Source organism: Vigna unguiculata, chromosome 9 (assembly GCF_037176805.1).
Source record: "Vigna unguiculata cultivar grain cowpea cultivar isolate G323 ecotype 2 chromosome 9, ASM3717680v1, whole genome shotgun sequence".
NCBI classification, from domain to species: Eukaryota; Viridiplantae; Streptophyta; class Magnoliopsida; order Fabales; family Fabaceae; genus Vigna; species Vigna unguiculata.
Window position 1 is genome coordinate 33,288,174 of NC_140800.1, and position 27,812 is coordinate 33,315,985.

Here is a 27,812-nt window from a genome sequence, read left to right on the forward strand (position 1 = left end):
GTTTTTTTAGATAAAATTCCAATTAAGGCTAATCGGAATAAGAGGAATCGTGCAAGGAAGTAATTATTTAGTGTGTAATCCTTATTATGAGAAACTATTCATTACTTTTTATTATTATGTTATGTGAAAGATACTACAAATGCATGATATGGAATAAATATATATTCGGATGTGCAGCTAACAATTTTTTTGTACTGTCTTTAACGTAATTATTTTGTTGACATACATTTCAATTGAAAAATCAAGAATGCATTGAAAACAGAAGTATTTGGTTTTAACACTAAGATTGAATTGTGACTAGGTTTTGCACTTGATGCCCTAACCTTAGTTTTCCACGTTCTCATTATTAGACATTTAGACTAACACAAGTATGTTTCATATCCTAAGTTTGGTTATGGTATTGTTAGAACTTTTTTAGTCCATAGTATTGTTGAGGACTTCACCACTAAACTACGCGTACTGTTCTGTGACTTCATACTTCCTATAGCGGATATATATACTTTTTTTTTTACTCTATTAAAAAAACTAAATATATATTGATGACTAGGGATGTGAATCAAATGAATAGGATATGGGTAGTAGCTTTCCCGTATCTTTATTTGCTGGATAAATATTCGCCTCATATTTATATCCGTGTAGATATCTATTGTGCGGGTATCCGTATATTTTTTAATATTCACAGATATTCATGGTTACCCACAGATATTTACAGAAGAAAATTTTAATATTTAATAAAAAAATTTAATCATAAATTGAAATAAAAATACAATACATAATCTTTATAAATTTCAAAAAAAGTGAAAATAACTCATTTAAATAATGTTAAATGACAGTTTACAAATATATGAAGATTTTTTAAAACCAAATGATAAAAAATAACTCGTTCAAAATCAATGGGTTAATGTTTTAATATTTTTTTTAATTTAAATTAGAGTATAGCTGGTATAGATATCCACGAGTACGGATATTATGATACCTGTACCCATCCCGTTAACATGTGAGTATAAAAAATATTCGTACCCTTTATCCGCGAATATCCATTTTCAAAATTCATTTTTTACCTGTTGTGAATTTTATCTATGAAGATTCGCGAATACTAATTTTTTTTACATCCCTATCGGTGACTTGTTATGGTATACAAAATTGGAATATAGACCTATATTTTTTTATACAATTAGTATAAAAAACAATTTTATGGTAATTTTATATCATTACTTAGGTTTTCAATGTTTTGTATATTTCCTCTCTTGTTTGCCTCGTTGCATAAAAGAAGTTATTTACTCTTTTAGATGCTCTTGAAGTCTTGCTTCATGCTGGTTATATTTGATTTAAAATTCATATTGTAATCTTTATTTTAATTATTTATCCATTGATTTTTTTTATGGTCTAAAGTTTTTTTTTCTGTGCATAATTAATTAAATATATTGTTACAGAATTATTTATACGAAATAAATTACTTTTTGTATAGGTTTTTTCTTGACGTAATAAGTTTGATTATTGTCATTTGGATTTATATAATTCTAGATGCAATATAATAAATAGAATAAATATCATTTAACCGACACAAAAAATTTCGTGCACAAGACTAAATATTACTTCCTTTATCTACTACTTTCTGAAATATATTATAGACTAGTATTGTCGCTGATGTTTCTTTCCTTGTGCATATAGTTAATTTATTATTTTATTTATTGCCTTTGTAATTAAAAAAAAAACATAGAAAAGTAGAAGGATTTGAAAGGTAAACAAAAACATCACTCAAGGAGAAACTAATTAATATATAAAATACAACATTATAGCTTTTTTTTTTCATATTGAGAGAGATTATAACCGTTGACAAACGAAATCTTGTAACATGTGTGTTTGTTTTTGGGATAATTAATGGGAAAGGGAGGAATATAGTTACAAATACACATGTCAAAGTGAGTGAGTCCAACCCGATAAACCAAAAATTTTACAACTTGACTTAACCCATCATGGGTTGGTAGGTTAAGTGGGTTGACTCATCAACTCACATAAAAAAAATATTTATTTATTTTTAAGTATTTAAATATTTGAATATTTTTTTAAGCAATCCATAAGATGACAATCATAGTAAATTAAAAAACTAATGGTTTCATCATACTCACCGTTAATATATGATGAATTGTTTCTAAGAAAGTGTCAATATAGTCCAAGAAAACATGACTTACACAATTTTTGCCATGTTATTTAACAAAATATAAATGAAAAAAATTACACATTTGGTCATGCTAATTTAGAAAAAAATATTTATAAGACGGTTGTTTGAGTAATTTATTATAAAGATAATAATTAAATATTAAAGGATCAATGTATATAACTTGACAATCAAATTAATTAAAGAATCAAACTATTCAAATATTATTGAGCAATATTCTAGCATTTAAATACATGAAATTGTGAACCTATATAATTAGGAATAGTATATAATTATAAAAAAAATGTTGGTGGGTTAAGTAGATTAACTCACCTTCAACTCGGCTCAAACCCATTTAACCTGTGGGTTAAGTGAGCCGGGTTGAGTTCAACCCACTTTTGAAAAAATTTAATTTTTTTCAACCTAATCCGACCCGAATCCGTGAAAAACCGAGTTGGCTTACGTGTTGAAATTCTTGTTGACATCTCTAATCATAAATTTTCATCATGTTTGCACCTTTTGTTTTTAATTCATTATACTTTTCTTTTGGTTAAAGATAACCATATACTTTTATATTTTCTTTTCTTACATTACTACACAGAGGAAAAAAGTTTTAGATCTTTATTCTTTTCTTTTCTTTCGTAATTTTTACTAAAACATTTAAAAATAATATATTTTACAATTTTTTTTCTTTTTTCCATTATTATGCAATGCTTTCTAGTAAAGTTTTGTAGCATCCCATTTTAATAGCTTAATACTAATAAAATAAAACACTTCATCATAATATTCAAAACAGGTAATTTAGTGTATAAAGTATATACAGTCTTACAAAAGGTAACACTATAAAAAAATAGCATTTATACACTCAAACTAAATCAACAAGCTTTATACAAAAATTAACCACTACTAAAGCTCATTGAGACCTTCCACTCTAAGTGATGGTTCCTCATCTTCTAAGGGGTGCCTCTCAACCTGCAATTTCATTTGCTCCCACCAAATAGGTGATAATCACAAAAGAAAGAGATGAACAACGCAATAAAACACAAAGCACACAAAAGGATAAGCTAGTGTACAGAAAAAGTTATTCTAAAATACTAAATCTTATCAATTTCACACCAACATAGATAAAATAGATATGTATATGCACACAAATTAGTTGACATTAAACTCAATCATCTAGATACATGTCATTGACATATAATTCACTAGAGGTGTACACATATGATGATTCCTAGACTCTATAGAGTGTAGCCTCAAGAGTTTAGCACCCAACTACACATAAGGTTAATCCCTTTAACATGTAGAACCCAAATAAATCCAAAGGTTAGGATCTCCTACCACTACAAAGAAAAAAAAAAATATTTTGTAGGGGTTATTTTGCGGAGGTTATAAAAACCCTCACAAATAAACATGATTTAGGATGATTCAAAGGAGTTCTTTAAAAGCTAATAATAGTGGGAATTTTGTGTTTTTTTAAAAGGTTTATGACCTCCATAAATTAGAATACATTTTTCCTTATTTCATTCACTCATTTCCTCCCAAAATTTTACGATTTCTAAAACATTTTCCCCCTAGAAAACCTAAAACATTTTCTCCCTAGAAAACCTAAGTGCGAGTTCTCTCATACCTAATTGTAATTCTAGCTCTTATTTCACTTGTCACTCTATCAAATTAGAAAATCTAAGCGGAGTTCCCTCATTCACTTTGTCATTTTGTCTGTCCACCCGTCACACCCTTCATCACACTCACTACATCATGCCTGATCAATAACTTTCTTTGTAGTGAGTCACTTGATTTTTCTTATATTAAATATCTCATTCTTTATTTTTATATTTTTACTTTTTTTCTCAAATAATAATTCTCAAATCTAGTCAATCTAAATTTGAGTTTGAATTTTGAAATTGTTGTAGAGCTCGTTATAATTCATACAATTATAATATTTTCGTTCGACTTCAAAAGTTTTATCCATTTTAATTTAAAGACTCTTATTGTACTTTAAAATTCATAATTTGTAAAATTATTTAACAATAATAGTAGTTTAATATAAGTTTTTATTTATATTTATAAATTTTGCTAAATACAAGCATACTTATAATAGATCCTAAACTCGCTAATTCATGATCACACTTTATGGACGGAAACCGTCCACTCCTTAATATCTATGGAATATATATATATATATATATATATATATATATATATATATATATATATATATATTATTTCTCTTAATTTTATTTTTTTGATTTCTCCAATTAAAAGAGTACGCTAAAAAAATAATTGTAAACAAAAAAAATAGAAAATTAAGTTTGGGAATAATATGAGAGAAAATTACTTTTTTGGAGTGCAGAAAAGATACTTTTGTGATTCAGGTTCATCTTTGTATTGAAGTAACGTAGATGAGAAAAAAACAAAAACAGATTAGATATTTCAAATCCAAGACATGACAATTAACTTCTTACCGAACTAGTATAGTACCCATCTCGTTTCTGAAAACGTATTCAACAATTAGTTTTGTTAAGATTGCCGAGACCCTTTCCTCTTGTTCTTATTAAACAGATTGCAAACAATCGATGCATCAAGAAAGGGAAAATAGAGAGAAACAATTCATGAGTGCATTTTGGTCTGTGCAAGTCCTTCTTCTTTTCTTGTGAGCTAGAAAATGAATTGTACTTTTTTCTTTTTTCTGTGTAAGAGTGAAGTGTGTAGTAGAAAGTGCAAGGCCACCTTCTGTGTTCTGTCCCTGTCAATGTGGCAAACCATTTTTGTTTCTATCCATGTTCTGGTGGACACTGTTTTCGTCCTATGCTTTTGCTTTTTCTTTTTTCTTTTTTTATAATTTGCAAAATGTTTCTTCTTATCTTTGTTAGGCAAAGACAATAGCATTAATTATTCTAAACCTTCTCCATCTAACTTCGGATTAACCTATAATGGTGATTAGTGTTGCCCCACAGATAGTTAACTCACATAAAGACACCGGAAAGAATCATTTAATGATAATATTATCTAACGTAATGGAAACACAATCACTGTTACTATTATATGTTGCTGCAGATAATGCTGTCATCTCTTCATCGGTCTCTATTCAAAACAGTGTGGAGCATATGGTGCATGGTGGATAATATTTTTCTCCATTCTCATTATCAAACTCGAGTCTTTATTAGTGTCTCGTGGGTCTAAATTCGTGTTCCCATTCAGAAAAAAAATAAAAACAGTGTTTTTCAAAACCGTGTTTTTGATGACTTTTCACTCGCAAGACCAACCTATACAGTAGTTTATTACGGCACAGTTTGTGTAGTTGCAAACTACGTTGACTACATCTATAGTCAAATGATTAAGAACAATGGTAAAATGTTACCATATGATTTATTTTTATTATCACGTTGGTGTTGGGTTTAGATCTTATTTAGATGGGTGTTGTTGAATAATTTGAAATATTATTTGTTTAATTAAACTTGCATAATTTAACTTAAAAGTAAGAATAAGAATGTCTTGTTAAGATTTCCACATTCAAATCCCAATTATCAATGCATTAATTAATGTGATTAGTAAGGATAATTAATTCCATTGTCAACGATCCACTTTGGTCTCTTCAAACCTTCAATTAATGAAACTTAATTTTAGTTATATGTTGCTCCTATATATGGTCTTACTATGCCTCCTATTTAGAAAGCATAAATTAGACTTGACTATGCAATTTACCACTTCAATTCTAAGTATATCAGATTATATATATTGACCACGGAATTAATTAAACATTATTTGGATGTTGTTGGGAAGTGGATGGATCCTCTTAATTAATTTATTACTGAAGTTAAATATTTCTATTTGTAACTCTTAATTACTAAAACTATATATGTCAGAACCCAAAACATAATTCATTTATTGAATTAAATTTTTTACACGTAACTTCTATAACAAAAATCATGTTTAAATACGTTTTCGTATCTTATTTATGATAAAATTAGTTGTTGATTAAGAAATACTTAAGTTTGTTAATACAAGTATTAAAAAACTGATTTGATCAATTTTTCGTATCTTATTACTGTTTTTTTTTTTTGCACTAAATATAATTTTGTTAGCCAAAAACTGTCTCATATTTTTAAAAATTCAAAAACAAAATCGATTAAAAGACGAATGAGATTCAAAAGTCGTATTTTTCGTTAATAACCGATCAATAATATATAAGAGTCAAATTTAAACTATCTATTGAATAGTTAGTTTAGTTTAAGGGAACTCGTAGAAATCATGACAATACACAATTCTTTAGTCTTAAGCCGATTCAGTGTAAAAACTGTGTCAGATGTTTTAAAAATGTATAGAAATTATGAAGGCACAAAAATATAGATTAATTTTGATATTACAAAGGTATTACATAAATTAATTTTAAATTTTATTATACGTGTATTTAGTTTTAATTAATAAATATAATTGTGTACAAAGGTAAATGTAAATGAAAACTTTTGATATTACATAACACAGAAAAGTCTAATCACTGAAAATCGTTTTACATGAATTTCGTATACAACATGACCTGACTTTTATTTTGACTTTATCGTGTTATTATCTCTGTTCAACAAACGCTTTCAATTTATGTTATTTTATTCATTATTATTGTAAAAAAAATATTTCGCTATGTAATAAACATAATTTTAGATATAACTTTTTAACATGATTGTAATAAAAGTTGAAACTTTGTTATGGTGTAATTTATAATTGATTGACAGAAAAAAAATAATATAAATATTTTTCAACAATGGTTTTATATATTAGGTGAGTGATGTTAGATGATTAATAATTAATAATTAATAATTTAATGTAAAGAAATAAACACACCAACCACAGCTAGTCGGTGCCGCAACTGGAGTTGGTCTGTGTCAAGAAATTTGGTAAAGTGTCACTAAAAAGAAAGAAGTCAAGTGTAAAAAATGTGTATGTGGTTCAATTTAAAAAACTGAAAAGAAAAATCATGTGCAATTTAAAACTTCATTGATTATGATTTCAAATTTTGAAAATTAGTATTTAATTACGAATTTATATGTGTTGCATTTTATTTATAATATTAAACTTAACTGTAAACTTTAAATAGAATTATTTGAAATTTTATCATATTATTGTTATAAATACCACCCTAATTTTCTATTCACACCTTATAGTACAGTTATCTAATAATGAAAATTTATCGTATTCCTTCTATATATTTAACATAGTTTTTTCTCCAACGAATATAATTGGTATAAAAATATTTTGAAATATATTTTTAAGGAGTTATTTTTACAAAAGCAACTAATTACATCCCTAACGAACACATCTCTAAATTCTGAAATTGTTATCTCCAGTACCTAAAGTTCATTCCAATAATTGAATATTTCTTGTAAATTATAGGAAAAGCTTTTAAGAATGACACGTCGTTTTTTTTAATATTACGTGATAACATTATACTATACTCTAACAAATAGTATCTAAAATATTTCCTTGAAGTGTGACTAAAAATATAAATAATTGTCCAGTCTAATTCAGTTAGTTGTGTGGATAGTTTATTAATTACATGTTTAATCTCTACAAATAAAAATAATAATAATTAATTATTACTATTAGATGCGAAATGCATCAATAAAAAATAAATAAATCGGAATCCCAATTTATTAAAATCGATCAACTTCGTATTAATGAAAATTTATTCATTTCCGTTAGAAACCCAAACTTGTTGGCGTCTTTATTCCTATTAACATTTATAAAATTCAAGTGAAGAAGACTTAAAGAAATAAATCCAATTTAATAATGAAGTTATTAGGTAGTAATACAAATAAAAAAATTATGTTAGTTAACATGATAAAATATATTTATATAATATCTAAAGAGTGACCTATTATAAAGAAAAGTAAATCAAAATTATCCCTCCCTCATTCAAATATGTTATCTCTCTCATTCAATATATTGTCTGGGTAGTGAAATTTCCAAATAACAGAGAATTATCTCTCTTATTCAACCACAAATTGTATTTTGAGTAAGGAATTTTAACATATGAATAATCATAATGATTGCGTATTTAATGAGCGATAAACAAAAAAAAAGCGTATTTATATAAATTAGAAGGATATAATATATGAGTAGATATTAAAGCATTTTTTGCTACATAATTTTTTTTTTCAAAAACTAAAAATAAATAAAAATTAGTAATATAAATAAGAGTAGATTGGATTTGGTATACATGGAGAGTAAGAGAGGCATTAAATTTTCTGAACAGATGACTGTTACCAAATAAAAAAAGGAAAATGATATGTTAACAAAGTTTTTCTTACAAATTTTTTAACAAACTACTAATTTAGGTAAAAAAGTATTATTTTATTACTTTATTTTAGTTAAAAAAATAATAATATATTTTAATTCTATTTAAGGAAAGTTTGTCAAAATATTTTTGTCAAAAGATCATTTTCCATAAAAAAAACGATGACAGTTGGATACTACTATAATCAACGCATAAATATCATAAAATTAGTTATATTACCTACACACAAAGCTATGAGCATTTCAATGGTAAAATAAATAAAACTTTCTTTATTTATAGAGTAAAATGATTTGTAATAGACGTTATAAGAGGATAGAAGGCCATTTTGTCAAAGAAAATTGTCATATATAAAAATGTTTATACTTATTTTTAGCAAAGTAAAGATTCGCAAGGGATGTGTTGAATGCTACCTAAAGTATGTGCAGTCGAATGAAGTAAATGTTGTACATTTTATATTGATAAACATTTTGTATTTCAATGGAAAAAAAGAATATACTAATTAAGGAAGAAGGAGAAGTATTATGATGTTCACCCAGAGGTAAACCAAACCTAAAAAAGATTACATATGTGCCCAAAAGAACAGACCCATGTGAGGTAATAAGAAATGCAAGAAAAACGAGGTGCGCAACGTGAAAAACAAGGCCTATGAAAAACTCGGTAGTCTGGTCTTAAAAAACCACACCCTTGCTCGGTCCTTTCAAATAAATTCTTATATAGTATTTATTTATTTATCAGCCTCCAAATCAACCAACGAAGCAACAAACACCGTGAGTCAAATAGAGAAACAACGTTAGACTTCAAACCCCACGGTTTCTTTCGTTTCTACGTCACAGTGTCGAATAATTCACACGCATCACTCCTTCGCCACCATTCTTTTTTATGTGGTTATTTTGATTCCTTCCCCTTCACGTCCATTGGCTCCTCCAAACAAACACTTATCCCTTTTCGTCTTACACCGCCATTGCCCACATCACGCCACGGCGTCGTTTTGCACCAAACCCTCCTCCTCCTCCACCATTCCCGTCTCTATCCACACACCCTTATCGCCTCAAATCTTTTTTGTCCTTCTCCCCCTCTGATTTTTCGCCAAATTTCTCATCTTTTTGTTTCCTCTGCTTGATTTTTCTTCGCCACAAATATTCTTCTGCAGCTCCTTCTCCCAAACCCCCCTTTAACTCTTGCGAGGAGCTGAACAGAATTTGGGGGTTCTTTCAACTTGTTATTATTATATCATTCCCTCCTTTTTTTTTATTTTTTTTTCTCTTTCTTTCTCCTTGGTATGCCTCTGCCACAATCTTTGTGCGATATGTCGGAGAACCCTGCAACATTGGGGTTCTGTACACTTGTGGGAATGTTTTTTAGTCCTCTGTGGGTAGCATTTTTCGTTGGGGTCATTGTTGGATGGCTTTGGAAACCCAAATGGGCGAGGTTGGGTAAGGAAAAATTAACAACTTCTCTTGCCAAATCCTTAGATTTTGCCTCACCCTCCTCGGATTCTACTCCTTCCAAGTCTGTAGCTTCTCCCATTAGGAGTTCTTCTTCGTCTCCCTGCCTTAATTCCATTAAGATGCAACGACCAAACCAAGAATCTTTGGCCCTGAGGAAAGGAACGGATAAAAGAACTTCTTCTTCATCCTCTCCCGTGAAATTTTCAAGTTTCGTTAGGTATTTTTGGATTTATACATTATTCTTATGTTATTCTGATAACATAAACAGTTGTTGCACAAATACAGGGTCTTAATTAATTCATCCACTTTTTGTTGTTCTTATAATGAAATTGGGGAAAAAGATGGACACAAGAAATTTGGACATGTTGCTATGAATTTGTAACATGTTCTTGCAGACTGTTTTGTTGTGATTGACAAATTAAAATGTGGTGTTAGCATGCCGTTTTATTTATCACTTTGCTTTACCGTGCAGTTCACCCGAAACTACTGAAGAAACTCCTGATGCCGTGACAATAAAGGATTTACATCATCTGTGGTTGCTTGTGGAGGAGAAAGATGGAGGTCTCGCTTGGAATCAGATGATGGATCGTTCTACCCCTACTATGAGTTATAAAGCATGGCAAAGAGAACCAAAGGTATGCTATTTCCTTGGTAAAATCTTTTGGTCGTATTTGAATTACCTACTCTACTTGGTAGTTTTTAATATTGTTTTGTTTGCTTGTTAGGATGGTCCTCCTCAATACAGAAGCAGCACTATTTTTGAAGATGCTACCCCTGAGATGGTAAGGGACTTGTTTTGGGATGATGAATTCAGACCTAGATGGGACGACATGCTTGCAAGCTCCTCAACTATTGAAGAGTGTCCCACTACTGGTACCATGAAAGTACAGTGGATACGGAAGGTGCATAACAAGTTTCTCCTGATTTAAGTGTATTTAATTGTTCTCTTAGCTCAGTGTGCTAATGTGTGCTAATTATCTGTGAAACAGTTTCCCTTTTTCTGTAAGGACAGAGAATACATAATTGGTCGGCGAATATGGGAATCTGGAAGACATTACTATTGTGTGACTAAGGTATGAGAATAAAGCTCACCCTTTGTTCTGGAATATTTGAATATGTTGATCGATGGTGGATATTTTCCACTGTTTTTACAGTATTATGCTTAACTTCGTTTTGTTTTGTTTTTTGTTCTTTCAGGGTATAGATTGCCCTTCAATCCCTAGAAGAGACAAACCTAGACGTGTTGATGTGTACTACTCTAGTTGGTGCATTAGAGCAGGTGAAATTTGATACCCTTGTAATTGAATTACCCATGTAACTTGTACTTGTTCTTGTCTAACCCACCATTTAAAGTAGCTGTTTCGTCACTGCTAGAATTGTTGGGACTGATATGGTATTCTTTTAACAGTGGAATCAAAGAGAGGTACCGGTCAGTTAACTGCCTGTGAAGTCTTACTCTTCCATCATGAAGAAATGGGTATTCCATGGGAAATTGCAAAGCTTGGAGTAAGGAAAGGCATGTGGGGAACTGTTCAGAAGATTGAACCTGGTTTGAGAGCCTATCAAGAAACAAGAGCTTCTGGTGCTGCACTTTCTCATTCAGCCTTTATGGCTCAAGTCAACACAAAAATAAGTCCTGAAGACTTGCAAACAATTGGAGCCAATGATAATTCAGAAGAGGATCCAAGTGTTGCTTCTCCTGAGAAACCACAGGGCGTGAACATTCCCAAGATGCTAGTTATTGGTGGTGCTGTAGCTCTTGCTTGTAGTCTGGATAGGGGTCTAGTGACCAAGTATCTTTTATTTGGTGTTGCTAGAAGATTTGCTAATATAGGTAAAAGATAGTTAAAAATGGAGAAGGAAAGAATGCCTTAAATGGCATTCTTTTGGACGATGACTCTTGTATTATTGCTCAAAAAAATTAGAATTTAGAGGGCTCTTTTGTGGAGCAATTAAGTCATAGTTCCAAAATAATATCAAAGGAAACAAGACAATCCCGAGGTGATGGAGGGAGTGGGTGGCGATTTTTTTTTTCTTGGACTATGAGTAGTTCTCGTTGATCAAGATTCAGGACTGTGTAAGTTTGTGTAAACCCAGTACCAGTTAAAAAGGAAATAAAAAGAAAAAGTCTTTTTGTGGTTCCTTTATTCTCCAAGTCACTCCTCTAGTGTCATTCCTTTAACTGTTTGAGTTATCCACATCCACAATTACTGTAACGACAATAGTATAATAATCTTTATATCTGTAACATTTTCTAGATTCTATTTGCAGAGCTTGGAGCTAATAATGAGTATTTGGCTCTATCAGGCGACATCATCTTCTAACCACCGAGATACTAGTTGTGAAATGTTTTCACCTGACTACGTTTTTTTAAGTGTTTAACGTCTATGTCTAGTAATCTACGTTACCAAACAGCATAAAAAATGACCAAGTGGGATTCGTTATATCTAATTTGAAATAAATAATACTTATAAACTGCCTCAGTTTTAGAAATTTAAGAAGCTTTTATCGATTCAAGAAGAAAATAAAATAAGCTAGGGATGCTTTGGTCACGTATTAATTTATGCTCCATGTTTTCCTTTTCATTATATTTTAACTAGTGACATGTCAACGCTTCCTCTGTTTCAAACTTGCCAAAACCCAGTGAAGATGGAATTGATATGAAACAATAATGAAGTTGTTAGAAGGAAATCACATTATAACAAATATATCTACCATTCATTCTGCACAAGGTACAAACAGTTCCATCCCAAGCAAATTCAATTCATCACCAAGGTTTCGAAACAATCTAAACCATCAAACTGTGGTGCCAATTTCGGTGTTTGAAGGCTCTTTGCTCGTTCTTTCACTTCTGCTAGCATCTTTTGACTGGATAATGACCCTTGTTTGATTTCCTACAGACAAGAAATCTTGAACTTTAGCTATACAAAACATTGCATAGCCTTTCTTACCTTGACATACCCTTATGTTCTTCCTAAATAAAACAATAGATGCAACTTTTCTTACCTTGACGTCGTTTCTGCCTATGAAATAAAATCCAGCAGCAGCAGCAATAGCTGGCACAGTTGCAAAAATACTTCCCATGGCCATTATTCCCCTTGAAAGATTAATTTTTGAAATTGGAATGAACAACTAGTCTTTCAGCAAAATATAAGGCAGGGGTGGACCTAAAGAGAAAGAGAAGATCCCTTGGTGATGAAGAGAAGCAAACACTGATCTATAAAGATTGGAAAAGGATAAAGAGACAGTTAAGTAAGGTTTGCACTATCTTTAACTTTGTGAAAAGTAAACTTCAAATGGCGGGATCATGGGAATATTTAACACATGAAGATTTCCCTTATTCTATGTTTCTGCTGTAAAACACCTTTATTTTTTCCCCAGTCGTTAAGAAATTACATTATCCCTTGTTGTTTCATCAGAGTTTGTCACCTATTCCTCAAAGTAAATCCATGGCCTTGTATCCTAAAATTGACCACATCTGTAAAAAAGGGTTTTAAAGTTTTGAAATTTAATTGAAATTGTGAACTTTCTAGAAATAATTTTGTGGTACCTAATAGGAAAATACATGTATTTTTAATTAAGACTTACTTTAAAGGAACAGAATGAGTGTGTGGATAGGATCTAATAGTCCTGTTTAAGTCTGTCAAACTTGTAAGTTAAGAGTTTTGTCTTTTAAAAGAAATATCAGTAAGAGATAAGAGTACATATAAATTGTTATTAACCTTAATTTCTATTCATGGTGAAGCTTTTCTTAAGATGAAACACCTGCATATTGTTGATTCATTGTTTACTTTAGGCGACTCACTACGTGAAGTCCGAATTTCAAGTCCTATTTCAACAAGCATATATACGTGCAAGATAATTTGTAAGCTAAAAATAGATTGTATGATTACACAATAATACAAGAAAGTTCTATTTAACCCATTACATAAAACAGTGTAAAGAAGTTAGGTGATTCAAACACGCTATTCTGATAAGGGAAAAAGTAATTTCAATTTTATCAATCTCTGCAGAAATTGTATAAGGTCCGTAGCAAACACAAGTTACTCATCATTGCACCAACCATGCCAAAAATAAAAACATGTACATTTGATTAAAGGATTACTGGGGTCATTTCATGAAACTCTTGTTGAAAGAATGGCACGTCATTGTTGTATGAGAACCGCACATGTCATTTAGCTCATACTTCTTTCTACCGTACACCGCCCCTTCAGTTCTTCCCGTTCCATTTTTTTTTTCTGTTTTCTTGCAGAAAACATGTTTTTCCTTCCTTTGTTGACTCTGATGAAGGACAGTAAAAGATATATCAACCTTTGATATCGTGGTCGGTTTTCAGTTTCTTGAAGGAGAGCGGAGTAGAGACCATCAAATCCAAACAGCTATGGTCGGCAATGGGAAAACTAGAAGGACACTATTTTGGTAGCAATGAGCACTACCTACTGAAAGAAAATCTGCACCTGCTTCACATTTTTCTCCTCTAACACTAAATAAGTAATCACCGACCAAAATACCTTTTTGCTATCCCTTTACCTAAATGAATTGTGTGGTGGAGGAAATTGGCAGAAAAAAAATATATATACATGATACTGTCTCATTGCCTTTAATGGAAGCAGTTTGCTGTGGGAGTACGATTCAATCACTGTAATTTAAAATATATATATATATATATATATATATATATATTTTTTTTATTCTTAGCAGTTTTTTTATATATCCAGTTTTTTTACGCGATGATTGACGAAGATTGCTGGTAAAAAAGTAGAACTGCAATTATGGCCATGAGCAATTTTTAAGTTACGGATAAACATAGTTCCATTTCTGGTATACAAACAAGTTTTCTCAACCGTTGATTAAACTATACGGTAAAAAATTAATTGAATTGAATTGAATTGTCTCGTTTTTTTTTTTATACAACGTCATTATTACAAAACAAATTGAGATGGTTGGAGACGAAGGAATCCGTCTAACAGGGGACTATGGATTCAAAGCAGTGTAACCCGTCGAACTCTGGAGCAAACCTGGGCTTCAAACGGGTCGGGTTTTGCTTGGATCCACCGGTTGATGATTGATTCGGATCTTTTTTTGCGGTTTTAGACTCTGCGGAGGAAGAAGTGCCGTCGGAGTTGGGTTTGGAATCGGCTCCTTTCACCGGGCCCAGGCCCAACGAGAACCTCCAGTTCTGGCCCTGTGTGATCTCGAAGTGGCTGAACATAGACATAAACATGTTGTTGTTGTTGTTGTGTTCTGGGGATTTTGAAAACAGTGGTGTCGGTTATTTTGCTTAGGTTGTTGTGTCTGTGACGATGGAAGGATGATATATGAGTATTTATATGGAATTAGACGAATAGGTGCAAAGGAAGAGTCGTAGGAAATTTGATTTGGATTTTTCAGGAAGTTTCTGTATGTATGCGGTGTCTTGGTGGACGCTGCTAGAAGTTTCGCTGCATTGACACGTAGTTGAATGATTTACGCGATCAATCTTCGCCTTGGTTGACTCGTATTATGGACAACCAACTTTGATTCAACTTAATTTTCTTGTTCATTCTTCACCATACACGCTTGACCAAAATTGAAAAGTTAGTATAATAATAGAACAATCGTTGCATTTTGATTAGTGATAATGTGAAAAATAATTATATAATGGTAAGGTTTGGTATTTTCACCTGCAATTTACTTCAATTGTTTTGGTTATTTGATTGATTAGAAGATAACATTCAATCTAACTAACCCAACTCAAATACCTTAGGTTGAGTTTCTTTTGTTTAATTGTCTTCAAACCAACTTAATCGAGTTTAATTTGAGTGAGTTATTTTTAATTGTCTTTGAACAGCTGAGCCCAAGTTAATCTAGTCAATCTTCCTTTAGATGATTAGGTAATAGATGACATGTGTAACTCACGCAACCAAAATTATTAAACAATGATAACAATATAGTTGTTACACAATTTATTTCACTATTTTATTAATTAGATGTATATATGATCCATATTATCTATGACTTTTCGATGATGATATTGATGATTCATTTGTCAGAAACATCACTATTAATATATATTTATATGTGTATCACAATGTGCGTAAAGTTCCATTTAATAAATATACTTAATTCAATTAACATCACATAGAATAGTATAAAAGGATTTTTTTTTGTTCTTTTGACCGATATTTATTTCTTTTTTCTAAAATTGGGTCATATCGTCAGTGGAGGACGACATTAAAGGTAAAGTCGTTCTCACCAAAGCTGGTTTCCCCCTCCCCCTTTTTTTTTTTTTTGAAAAATGAAGTCGCTAGGCAGGAGGCCGGTTTCTACACATATGACAATGACACTGAAGTCGTCCGACAGGAGGTCGGTTTCAGTTTTTGATTTTTTTTTTCGTTGCAGTTTTATTTTATCTTTTAAAAATTTTCAGTTTTCAGTTTTTTTAACCATTTAGATTTGATAAATTTTTTGTACACAATTTTGTTAAGAGTAGTTAATATATTTAATTTGTTGAGAATTAATTCTTTTATTGGTATAATAAATTAATTTTAAAAAATACATTACATAATAGAAATAACATAATAAAAATTCGCAGCCTAAAAATACATAATAAAAATTACATAATAAAAATAATATAATAAAAGTTACATAATAAAAATAACTAGAAAATTGGATAAAGTAATAAATTATTGATGATAGGGACAATTTCCCCTATGATGTCCTTCATTTCTACAATATGAATATTTGTTTCGTCTGTTTGGATTTGGTTCATCCATCTCATTATGGATTCCATTAGTTGGTGGTCTTCCCCTTACCCTACGACGCATGTTTGGGTCTGGAATGAAATTTGGTCTGGTGTATATGGACCAATATTCTTTATTCCTAACCGGATGAAACTGTATTTCATATGCTTTGCTGATGTTGTAGAGGCTATAAACTGGATGGATGTATGAGGTTAGGTCTATATGCGAGAAAGAGCAAACAATTATTATGTGATGACAAGGCAGTCGAAGAGCTTGAAAATGGCCACAATCACACCACCAATCATTTAATTTAACTGTAAAAGAGATTGGTAGGTGATGATCATGTGGAGAAAACATCTCTTGAACTTGAAATTCATTATTTTCTCTTGAGTATCGACGCACTTGACACATTCCCGCTTGTTGATTTTTTCTAATAATAGTATTAATTTCCTCGGGATACTGGTGGCTTACTCGTAACATGGAGTTTGCCTTAACCCCTCTCTCAACAAACCATGTTGCGGTCCTTTCAAATGTTGTCTTAATTAGAGCACAAATTGGTAATGAACGAACTCTTTTTAAAACAGAATTCATACATTTTGCCATGTTTGTTGTCATGTGTCCAAATCTACTACCCCCATCGTAGGCCTAAGTCCATTTTTGTAGTGGTATCCTATTGATCCAAGATGCCACTTCAGGTGAATGTGATCTCAAAGCCGCCAATTTAGCATCCAATATGGGTTGTTTCACCTCGTAAGTTGTAAAAATGCAATTATATTAGTTAGTTTAATTATTGAATATGGTGAATGAAAGAAAAATTTTATTACCCATATTCTTTAACCGGTTTTTCAATTCGTGATTCTTGAATTTTTTGTTGAAATTTGAAGCAATTTGACGTATGCAGTATAATGATTGCAATCCATCTGCTTCCCATTGTACTTCTTCAGATTGTAGGGCTGCCAATATGCCTTTCCCCCTGTCTGTTATCAAGCAGAGATTTGATTGTGGTGTAACGTGCTCCTTTAAGAGTTGAAAAACCCATATTAAGGCCTCCTTTGTTTCTCTTTCCACTATCACGAAGGCCAAAGGGAATATATTACGTGACCCATCTTGAGCTAGTGTTGTTAGCAATGTCCCTTGATATCTTCCTGTGAGAAATGTGCCATCTACTTGGACAATTGGCTTGCAATAATTAAACCCTTAGATGCATGGTCCAAAAGACCAAAATACGCGTTCCATAATATAGCAAGAAGGGTCAGGTTGGCCACTAACAAGTACAGAAGGTCCAGTGCATTGAATTATTATGTTGGGATTACTTTCTTGTACAGCTTGATACCACCAGGGAAGTTCATTGTAAGACTCTTCCCAATCTCCAAACTCCTTAGCAAGCGCTTTTTGCTTACCATTCCAAGCTTTGTCATATGAAACTGAATATCCGAAACGATTTTTAATTTCAGCTACCAAACTTTTGATAGGTATGGAAGGATTTTCCTTTACAAAGTTCATCACAATAGAACCAATTTGGTTGGAATCAAGATTGACATGATTTGCAGGTTGCATGATTGACAAACAAGTGTGTGATCTGTCAATCTTTCTAATCTCCCAATTCAGACTCCACTTGCTATAAGCATCTCGTAAACGCCACGAGCAGCCCTTTTTGTAGTCGACACATCGACATATGAATTTTTTCAGATTTGCTCTCAACAACCACAAATCTATAACCATTGTCGATGTGGTATTGCTTGATATATGACACTGTGGACTCTTTTGTGTCAAAAGACATCCCAATACATAGTGAATTTTCACTCACTAGATTTGAAGCTTCAACTGAGGTATGACTTTATGAGCCACTATGATCTGTTGTATGGATTGTATATTAGTTGGTAACCAACTCATCTTCACTGAAATCAGACAAAATATCTAGATATTGACTCAATTGATCGGCCATTTCTGTGCAAATTTGGGGAAGAGTGAAAATTTCGTGAAGAGAAGGATAATAATAAGGTAAGAAAAAATATATGAGTTGAGAGCAGTATAAATAAATCGAGAATCTTAAATCGTGTACAGACCATTGCAACACATTTATTATCCATTTTTAATTTTAATGCACAGAAGCTGCTATTAATGGCAATGGTTTTTTAATAAATAACCTCATTTTAATGCACAGAAGCCACCATTAATGACAACGACTTCATTAAAGGACCACGCGACTTCAATAAAATACCCACGACTTCAATTAATAAGCCAACGACTTCAATAAATAAGCCAACGACTTCATTAAATTTAATTAAACTGAAACCGTCAAGCGGCCTAGCGACATTAATTGAATCTCGTCCGCAGTAATGACGACTTCACTTTGGTTGTCGTCCGTAGTTATGACGACTTCGCTTTCCCGAGTCGCTGACACCATCACGCGTGCATCTGCGCGCATTTATTTTATCTTTGACTGTGATGTCTTGCGCTACACCACTAGCCATGAATTCAGGGGAAATAGTGGAATTTAGAAATTCCTCCTGCTCCCTATGTCATGCACAGTTCAAATTTTGCATGCAATGGTGTAAATTAATGGCAGATTTTAAAGCTTTTTCTGAATGCACGAAAAAAGACAATAACAGTGCCAACCCATCAAACACCTCATTCCAACACATCCCTTCCTCATATGGTTTCTTCCCGCATCAGTCAAGTTATGGTGTTGGTCCATCACATATGTTTGACACCACAACCATGACACCACCATCTGCCTATTATCCAAGATCTTCATCATCAATGTCATTCTATCCTCCGCCAAAGCCTTCCCAATCACCACAAATTCTGCAAAATGTCCAAAGTCATCAAGATGAAGATGATGATGATGATGAACCACAACAACAACAACCACCAAGACGTCCCAACAAACCCAGAAGAAGACCAACATGTGGAACTGAAGGACATAAATGACTGTTTTATTATTTTCAAGTAACTAAATTATTGTATTTTATTTTTTAATCAATTTAAAAATATATTAATGTTTATTTTTATTTTTATTTCAATTTATTATCATTTATTGTTAAAAAAAAACTTAAAATGAAGTCGTCATCTTTAAAGACGACTTCACCAGCGCAACACCAAAAATCGGCCTCCTGCTTGACGACTTTGATTTTAAAAAAAAATGAAACCGTCATGATGGAGGACGACTTCGCCATCAATGTCGTCCTCCATCCTAGCGACTTAACCCAGTTTCGCAAAAAAAAAAATAGAGGGACCCTTTTTTACAAATTCGAGTAAAAAGGGACCCCAAAATACAAAAAAGCCTATAAAAGGAATTGTCATGGAGTAGAAATGTCACTCCTTACAATTATTCAAAATACTTGGAGAGAAAACTATGGTACACCACGATGTCATTAACAAAACAAAATACAAGTTTAACATCATCCAAATTACATGCTCATGGAGCAAGATAGTACATAGGCCATAGTGCCTTAAAAGAAAACTCAGAGTAAGGGGATCCAACCCAAGATAAGCTTACGCAGCGGAGTTTCCATCACGCTGATGACCACGAGGGGTTCCCACATATGTTCACATCAATAAATTGATGATCATCACAAAAGAAGAAAACCACACACAAAACATAGAAATAGAAAGAAAGGGTAAGCTAGAGTGAAAAGGTTTTATCATACAATTTAGCATGCAAATTAAAAGTCAAGAATACGTATCAGTCATCCAAACATGTGATAGTAGACAATGCAAGACTCTAAGACTCAATTATCCAGATACATATAATCAGTCAGATTCACTAGATGCTTGCACTTGTGGTGGCCTCTACTGCTCTGCAGAGCCATTGCCAATGGGTTTCACCCTACCATGCACAAGGTTAACCTTGAAACTTCTAAGCTCATTATCCTGCCAAAGACTAGGGCCTCTTGCTACTCTCACCACTTGTGTTAGTACGCTCTACATGAGACTAACTGACTCTTTAGAGTTTCAGGATGTTATCCTTACTTAATTATATACTAAGGCACCACCACGACATCTTACTAAGAGGTTCGTGGAATTACGTCCATTACCTAAGGCACCACCATGAACTTTCACCAAAAGGGTCATGGAATTACGTCCATTACATGAGGCACCACCATGAGATCTCACCAAGAGATTCGTGGAATTACATCCTTTACATGAGGCACCACCATGAGATCTCACCAAGAGATTCGTGGAATTACGTCCTAATTCATATCATATTCATGTCTCACCAACCATACATAGAATTATCATGCATACCAATCTCATGCCAATATACGACCAACCACCCACTCATATTTCATATGCATATTCATACCAAGCTCATCAAGTCTAGCCTATACAATCAGATATCTCATGCATATTCACATACTTCATACTTTCAATAGGGTACTCCAACCAATTGTACAACCAACAACCAAAAACATGGAAAGAACAACCATAGAGCAAATTCCTGCACCAATCTTGCTCAAACCGTGGACCCTCGCTCAGGCGAAAGAGGTCTTTCGCTCAAGCTACAGGATTTCGTGAGTTCTCGCCTGGACGAGCCCTCCTTGCCTGAGCGAGACCACTCCTTGCCCAAAGGTGAGGTTCCTCGCCTGAGCTTCAACTGCAGCGAAACCCATCAGACTCCCACGAGTTCTTGCTTAGACGAGCTCCTCTCACCTGAGCGAGATGATATCTCGCTCAAAACCAAAACTCTCCGCCTGAGTGAGAGCTCGAGCAGCAACCAGGGTAAGGTTTTGCTATTCTCGCCTAGGCGAGACAAGCTCGCTTGGGCGAAAACATCAGATCTTGCCATTGTTCTAGCATGCATCATCAGACATTTCATACCAAACCGCATTTTTTAGGTATTCCATACAACCACAACAACACATAACTAATATGAACATGAAAACAAGCTCAAACAGACAGGATATATAAAAACATGTGAACCCTAGCTTTTCTTACCTAGACAGATGATAGATAACCAACATAAGCACCCTACAGAGGAGCACCACGGTTCCAGGAACAATTTGGTGAGCTAAGAATGTTAATACCATAACAAAACGAAGTTATTATGAGGAACCCTAACTGGAACCATGAAAAACAAGCTAGACAGTAGAAAGCATGGATCGAGAATCAACTTACGTGGGACAAAAAATGGGGTTGAGCTAACTTGACCAAGAATAGGGCCAAACCCTAACAGAGTTCTGTTGGAAGAGAAAGGAGAGTGAGAAGAGAGTTGTTTTTGCAAAGTGAGCAGAATGAAAAACAAATGGGCTAAGAAAGGGGTCTTGGATACCCTATGGGTCAGTCTTAGGCCCAACAGATTAGGACAAACCCTTAAACATTGGGACAGAAAAATAAGTATGCCTTACATTATGAATAAAATAAGATAAGATTAAGAAATGCTAAAATAGTCACCACATCCATTTTGGTTACTCTTATTTTTTGTTGCCAAAGGAAACGAACACAATCCATAAAAATGAGTCTGAATTTCTAACTCGTTAACTTTTATATATATATATATATATATATATATATATATATATATATATATATATATATATATATATATATATATATATATATATATATATATATATATTCAACAAATATAAACAAACAAATCATAAACTGAATGTTTAATATAATTTATAAAGATATAATCTGATTGATTTAATAAGATAAACATTTACTTCATATAATTCCTATTATGTCCTGAAAAAAAAGAAGTTGCTATGCTTATTTTATGTTATTGATTAAATAAATCTGTAAAAAATTATTAATTAATTCATATAATGATATTTCAACCTTTTAATTTGTATAATTGTTTGATAGAAACGTAATATCACTAGTGTTTGGTAAAATGAATTTTATATCACTTGAAGAATTTAAAATATTTATCTCATGACCCAGTAAAATTGATTCCGGTATTAAACTTAACAGGGTTCTTAGAAGGTATAAAAGTAGAAGTGCAGTTATGTAATTAGCAACAAGAAGAAGAATAATGCATCAAAATTTAACTTCCAAAATTTCTTAACACTGTTAGATAAGTCCAATACATGGCTTTCTCTGGAACATAATAACTAACCACTGATAAAAATAAATTGAATTGAATTTAAACGAATTGAGATCACAGACTTAAAGGAATCCATCTAACAGGGTAAGATAGATTCAAAACAGTGTATCCCATCCAACTCCGGCGCAAATCTGAGTCTCAAACGGGTCGGGTTTTGATTGGTTCTAGCGGCCGGTGATGGATTCGGATCTTTTCTGGTGGTTTCGGGCTCAGCGGTGGAAGAAGCGCCTTTTGTGTTAGGCTTGGAAGACAATTCCTTCTTGGGGCCCGGGCCCGAGCCCAAAGAAAAAGCCCACTTCGGGCCCTGCGCGATGTCGAAGTGGCTGAACATAGACATCATGGTGATGTTGTTAAGGTTTGCGGATATGAAAAAACTGGTTAAGGAAGGAAGTGGTCGATTTGTGAGTTATTGTTTGCAACTGTACGAAACGATGAGAGGAGTATTTATATTGAATGAGAGGAAAGGGTGCGCAGAAATGGTGGAGGAGTCTGGTAGAAGTTTGTGTGGTTGACACGCAGTTGAATCATTTACTCCTTCAACCTTCACCTTCGTTTGACTCTGTAATGCGTGAGCCGAGTTTGATTCAATTCAATTTTCCACAACTTTCTTGACTCTTCTCCATACGCGCTTCACTTCCAACTGTGTCATCTTTTTATATTACTACATCACACAAATAAAGTGTTCTTAGTATAATAGGATAACTTTCACAATTGGATTCCATCACCTAACGGATTTATAAAAAAATATGGAATCAAACCCGTCGTTTTCAAGTCTAATCTCCTCTTCCATCAATAGGACTATGATATGTTATTCAAGAGGATTGATTATGGTGTTATAAGTGTTACTACCACATATTATTCAATAATAATTCTGTAAAGGTTTAATTAGTTTGATATACCTATTTTATTTCATATGTGTTTGGTTTTTACGTGTAAACAAGTGTCAATTGTGTCTTAACTTTTATAAGAAATGTTTCAATTACGTTTTTTTAAAATCATTAAATGCGTGTTAGTGTCAATCTATGGATTTTTTTTGTTTTTTTTTTATTTTTTAATTCATTTAAAAAAATTGTTTCTTTTTGTCACATGTTAGGTTAGGTTACTAGTGTGACATGTGATAGTATCAGTATCACGTGGCAAGGTACTGCCATGTGTCATTATCACTACCAAGTGTCTAGAGATGACAACAGGGTGGAGCGGAGACGGATTTCGCTATCTCATACCCATCTCGTAGAAAAAATTCATCCTCATTCACATACTCAAATACAACGGGTATCAAATTTTTGTTTCATCCCCATCCCCACCAGATAACGAATATAATCTCGTACTCATACTCGTACCCGTTTTCCTACTACTTCAATATTAATTTTAATTAATTATTAATTTTTATAGAATAATAAAAAAGTAGGGTAAAGGAAACATAATATTATCAAATATTCAATATCAGAAGGATGATTGTTTCTTCGATATCAAATACTTTGAAATAAATTATAATTGTTTATATTTTATATTAGAATGCCAAATAAAATTTTATGAGAACCAAAACATTTATTAAATTTGCAAACATTAATGAAACCTAGTTGATAAAATTTAAAAATATTTTTAAAAAAATATAAAAGGAAAACAAATATTCAAATTAAAATATATTTTAAATGTTTGTTTACTTAAATTTTTTAAACTAATGAATCTCTTTTTTATACACTAATGAAAGTTATAATACATCACTTGATCAAAATGATACAAAGAACAAATAATAAACATAATAATAAAATGTTAACATAGATCGTGTATCTTTTAAACTCCAATATATATTAGATGGTGATAAAAAAATATTCATGGCAATTACATTAAATTTTTATATTGTAGTAAATAAAAGTTATTTATACAATTATGATGAAAAAATTACAGTATAATTGATAATGAGTTAGAAAATAAAAAATAATTAGATAAAATATATTGAAATAGTATTATACATGATGAAAATAAACAACAAATAAAAATATTAAAAAAATAACAAATGTGTGTCTTATAAACAATTAGAGAGACTATTGAAAGAAATCGCACAAAGAAAAAAAAAATGTATTATTAAAGGTATGATAAGATGAAAAATATCTTGGAGATCTAAGAAAACTTTTCAAATATCAACAATATATATTCAATGGTTAAGAAATAACAAAAATTGTTTTAGCGAAACAAAAGAGTTTTTCAAATGAAACAAAAATTAATAATAATAAGTAAAGAATTTTTTTTATATCACCTACTAAATGAAAGATTTATGAGATTTATGTTATTAATCACTTAGATCAAGAATATTAAACATTCTCATGTGAAGAGGAAAATATACAATAAATAAAAATATTAAAAAATAATAGAAATATTCAGATGTGAGACACAACAATTTTTAATTAACATACATCATTTTAACATAATTACATAAAGGTTATGATAAGATGAAAAATATATCAGAGATATGAATGAGTTTCATGACAAACCAAATAATTAAAAGAAATAAAAAATAAAAATTACATATATATATGGTAACTTAATTAATTGTGAATATTTAATAATTTAAATGGGATAGATATTATGGTGGGGATATCCACATACCCAATTGAAAAAGTCAGGGATTCCCCATACCCATACTTATACCCAGTCAATACGGGAATTCCCGTCAAAACGGGGACGGTTCAAACAATACCCACAAGGGCGAAATTATTTGTCATCTCTACAAGTGTCTTTATCTTGATTTCAAGAAAGGTTTAATTACTCCATATCATTATTTTTGTTGAAAAATGTCAAATCGGTCCTTTAGTTTTTTTTTTTTGTCTCAATTTGATCCTGACTTCTTTAATCTGGTTCAATTTAATCCTAATTTTCTTACAAGTTATTTATTTTGGTCTTTACTTTTAGTTTTTAACAAACAGAATTAAAGTCAGTGTCCCGTGTCAATTTGTAATTTTTTTTATGACTTTTATACATGTCACATCATAATTATACTACATGGCACAATTTGGACAAAAATACAATTTGGTCTCTATATTCAACTTAATAATTATAATTTATTTATATATTAGTGTAATTTAGTTTATAGGTTAGGTATAATTTTCTCTTAAAAATGTGTAAAAATTTTCTAATTTTAAACAAGTTAGTAATCAAAAAATAATATCAAAAATTACATTTATTTTCATAACATTGTGTGTGACATAAGTGTTTTATTTTGATTAAAATATGTTATTTTTAGGCATGTGTGAATATAATCATTGTAAATATTCATTCAACAGTAATAAATTATTTGTAGAAGGTTTTTGCTTTAAATATTATATCCAAATGAGAAAATATTTGAGCAATGTATTTACTATTATTTTTTAATTTCATAAATATAAATAAGGTTAACTGCATTTTAATAACTTCCTTAATCATTAAATTATCTAGTCGTATTATAAAAGGTTATTTTAAACACAAATACTTGTTAATATATTAACATATATGTAAATGACTCTTTTATAATATATATATATATATATATATATATATATTTATTTATTTATATATAATAAAACATATATAATAAAAATAGTAACATTGAATGCTTAGTTATATTTGTTATTATAAAAAATATATATGGTTTGTTATCATAAAAAAAAACAAACTATATATGATGACGAGTATATCAAAATTTTGAATGGATTATTTAAATTAGGCTTAATACTTAATTTCGTCATCTAATTTTATTCGAATTTTTAAAAAAACCCATAATATTTTATTTGTTCAATTTACTCCTTCAATTTTTAAAAAATGTTCAATTTAGTCATTTCAATTAAATTATATAAGATTAAGTTAATCATGAGTCGTATTCCAATGAACACATAATCAATTTTCAACTATTGATTCTTATGAAATCTTACACGAAAGGTTAATAAAACACAATACAAATAATAAAAGATAAAATAACAAATCTAACCCAATGCAATTAAAATTAGATTAGAATGGATGATATGCAAAAATATGCTAAAGATATTATACCTAAAAATCTATAAAAATGGACTTAAAACAATTAACATGTACATGCTTGTGATATGCTAACGTGAAAGTGCCTAATAGTATTATATGAAAAAGATGAGATTTTGGTTTGCAAAATCAAATAACAAGTAAAAAAAGGTTGTAGAAACAATGATAGGAAAACAGGTCAATTTCATTGATCTTTCAAAATAGATTTATCATCAGTTATCTAAAGATTATTGTTAAATTAATTAGGTTAAATTATACCTTTGGTCTCCATTTTCGTAGCAAAATATCAATTTGGTCCCTCAATTGTTTATCTCAATTTGATCCCTATTTTGAGAAATTTGATGCAATCAAGTCATTTCCGTTACTGGTGTAGTAACAGCATTAACTAGGGTGCACGTGTCAGTTCTTGGATTTTTTGAATTTTTTTGAATTTTTATTTATTTTTTTAAATTTTTTTAAAAAATTAAAAATTTGCCACGTGTCAAGTGTCGCAACCAGAATCGCGACGGGACGGCAAACCAAAAAAGAAAACGAGTTTTAAAAAGAGATTTGGAGTCGCCACCATAGTTATTCTGGAAAACTACGGAAAACCATAAAAATAAAACAAGTTTGTGAAAAAAAACTAGATTTTTGGCTCGGGAGTCGGTTACGCATAGGGAAGGTGCTAGCACCCTACAGCGCCCGCCCGAGGGCTGTACCTTTAATTAAAAATGCAAAGTCGATATGATTTTCAAAATGTTATTTTTTCCCATAAATAATAAGACAAAAAATACTAAAAAGAAACGAAAATATTTTTTTTAAAATTTTTTGGGCCCGACAAGGATTGACCTTGGTCCTACGTATTCTCATTCAAAATGAGAAATCAAGGTTACGTAGTTCTTTAGAAAAACGATTAATTTTTTTTTTAAAGTTGATATTTTGTATTAATTTTTTTAATTTTTTTTGTATTTTTTTGTGTTCTTAAGATTATTTGGAAAATTGTGTCACACGACGCGAGCGGTCGGACAAACACCAAAAGGGAAAGAAAATTATTTTTGGTATTTTAAAAAATGAGTGTCACACGGTGCGGGCGACAGGACAAAGTGGAAAGGAATATTTTCATTTTTTAGATTTATTACAATTTTATGAGTTT

The 27,812-nt window shown here is 31.3% G+C and overlaps 3 protein-coding genes and 1 long non-coding RNA gene across 4 annotated transcripts; 1 reads left to right on the top strand and 3 right to left on the bottom strand.

Moving 5' to 3' along the window:
- The first annotated feature begins 9,451 nt into the window (after positions 1 to 9,451).
- On the top strand, positions 9,452 to 12,037 carry LOC114163170 (uncharacterized). The gene is made up of 6 exons (XM_028047306.2): positions 9,452 to 10,112; positions 10,368 to 10,530; positions 10,621 to 10,797; positions 10,885 to 10,968; positions 11,093 to 11,174; positions 11,304 to 12,037. The coding sequence occupies exons 1-6, from the start codon at positions 9,727 to 9,729 to the stop codon at positions 11,738 to 11,740; spliced, it is 1,329 nt and encodes a 442-aa protein (XP_027903107.1). The 5' UTR covers positions 9,452 to 9,726; the 3' UTR covers positions 11,741 to 12,037.
- A 480-nt stretch (positions 12,038 to 12,517) lies between these two features.
- On the bottom strand, positions 12,518 to 13,084 carry LOC114163171 (uncharacterized). Its single transcript, XR_003599376.2, has 2 exons — positions 12,902 to 13,084; positions 12,518 to 12,789 (listed from the first exon to the last, which is right to left on the bottom strand). It is a non-coding gene; the product is annotated as an uncharacterized LOC114163171 (long non-coding RNA).
- Positions 13,085 to 14,665: 1,581 nt separating this feature from the next.
- LOC146883921 (Avr9/Cf-9 rapidly elicited protein) lies at positions 14,666 to 15,211 on the bottom strand. Its single transcript, XM_085666422.1, has one exon. The coding sequence runs from the start codon at positions 15,117 to 15,119 to the stop codon at positions 14,859 to 14,861; it is 261 nt and encodes an 86-aa protein (XP_085522548.1). The 5' UTR covers positions 15,120 to 15,211; the 3' UTR covers positions 14,666 to 14,858.
- Positions 15,212 to 22,598: 7,387 nt separating this feature from the next.
- On the bottom strand, positions 22,599 to 23,216 carry LOC146883922 (uncharacterized). The gene has a single exon (XM_085666241.1). It carries the CDS (start codon positions 23,010 to 23,012, stop codon positions 22,749 to 22,751), a length of 264 nt encoding a protein of 87 aa, XP_085522367.1. The 5' UTR covers positions 23,013 to 23,216; the 3' UTR covers positions 22,599 to 22,748.
- Positions 23,217 to 27,812: the final 4,596 nt, after the last annotated feature.

Bases quoted from the DNA above. Each gene is read 5' to 3' on its own strand.
- LOC114163170 (XM_028047306.2), top strand. From the start codon at position 9,727: ATGCCTCTGCCACAATCTTTGTGCGATATGTCGGAGAACCCTGCAACA. The intron at 10,969-11,092 runs GTATGAGAATAA...TTGTTCTTTCAG, and splicing joins ATTACTATTGTGTGACTAAG to GGTATAGATTGCCCTTCAAT. The intron at 11,175-11,303 runs GTGAAATTTGAT...TTCTTTTAACAG, and splicing joins TAGTTGGTGCATTAGAGCAG to TGGAATCAAAGAGAGGTACC.
- LOC146883921 (XM_085666422.1), bottom strand. From the start codon at position 15,119: ATGTTTATGTCTATGTTCAGCCACTTCGAGATCACACAGGGCCAGAAC.
- LOC146883922 (XM_085666241.1), bottom strand. From the start codon at position 23,012: ATGATGTCTATGTTCAGCCACTTCGACATCGCGCAGGGCCCGAAGTGG.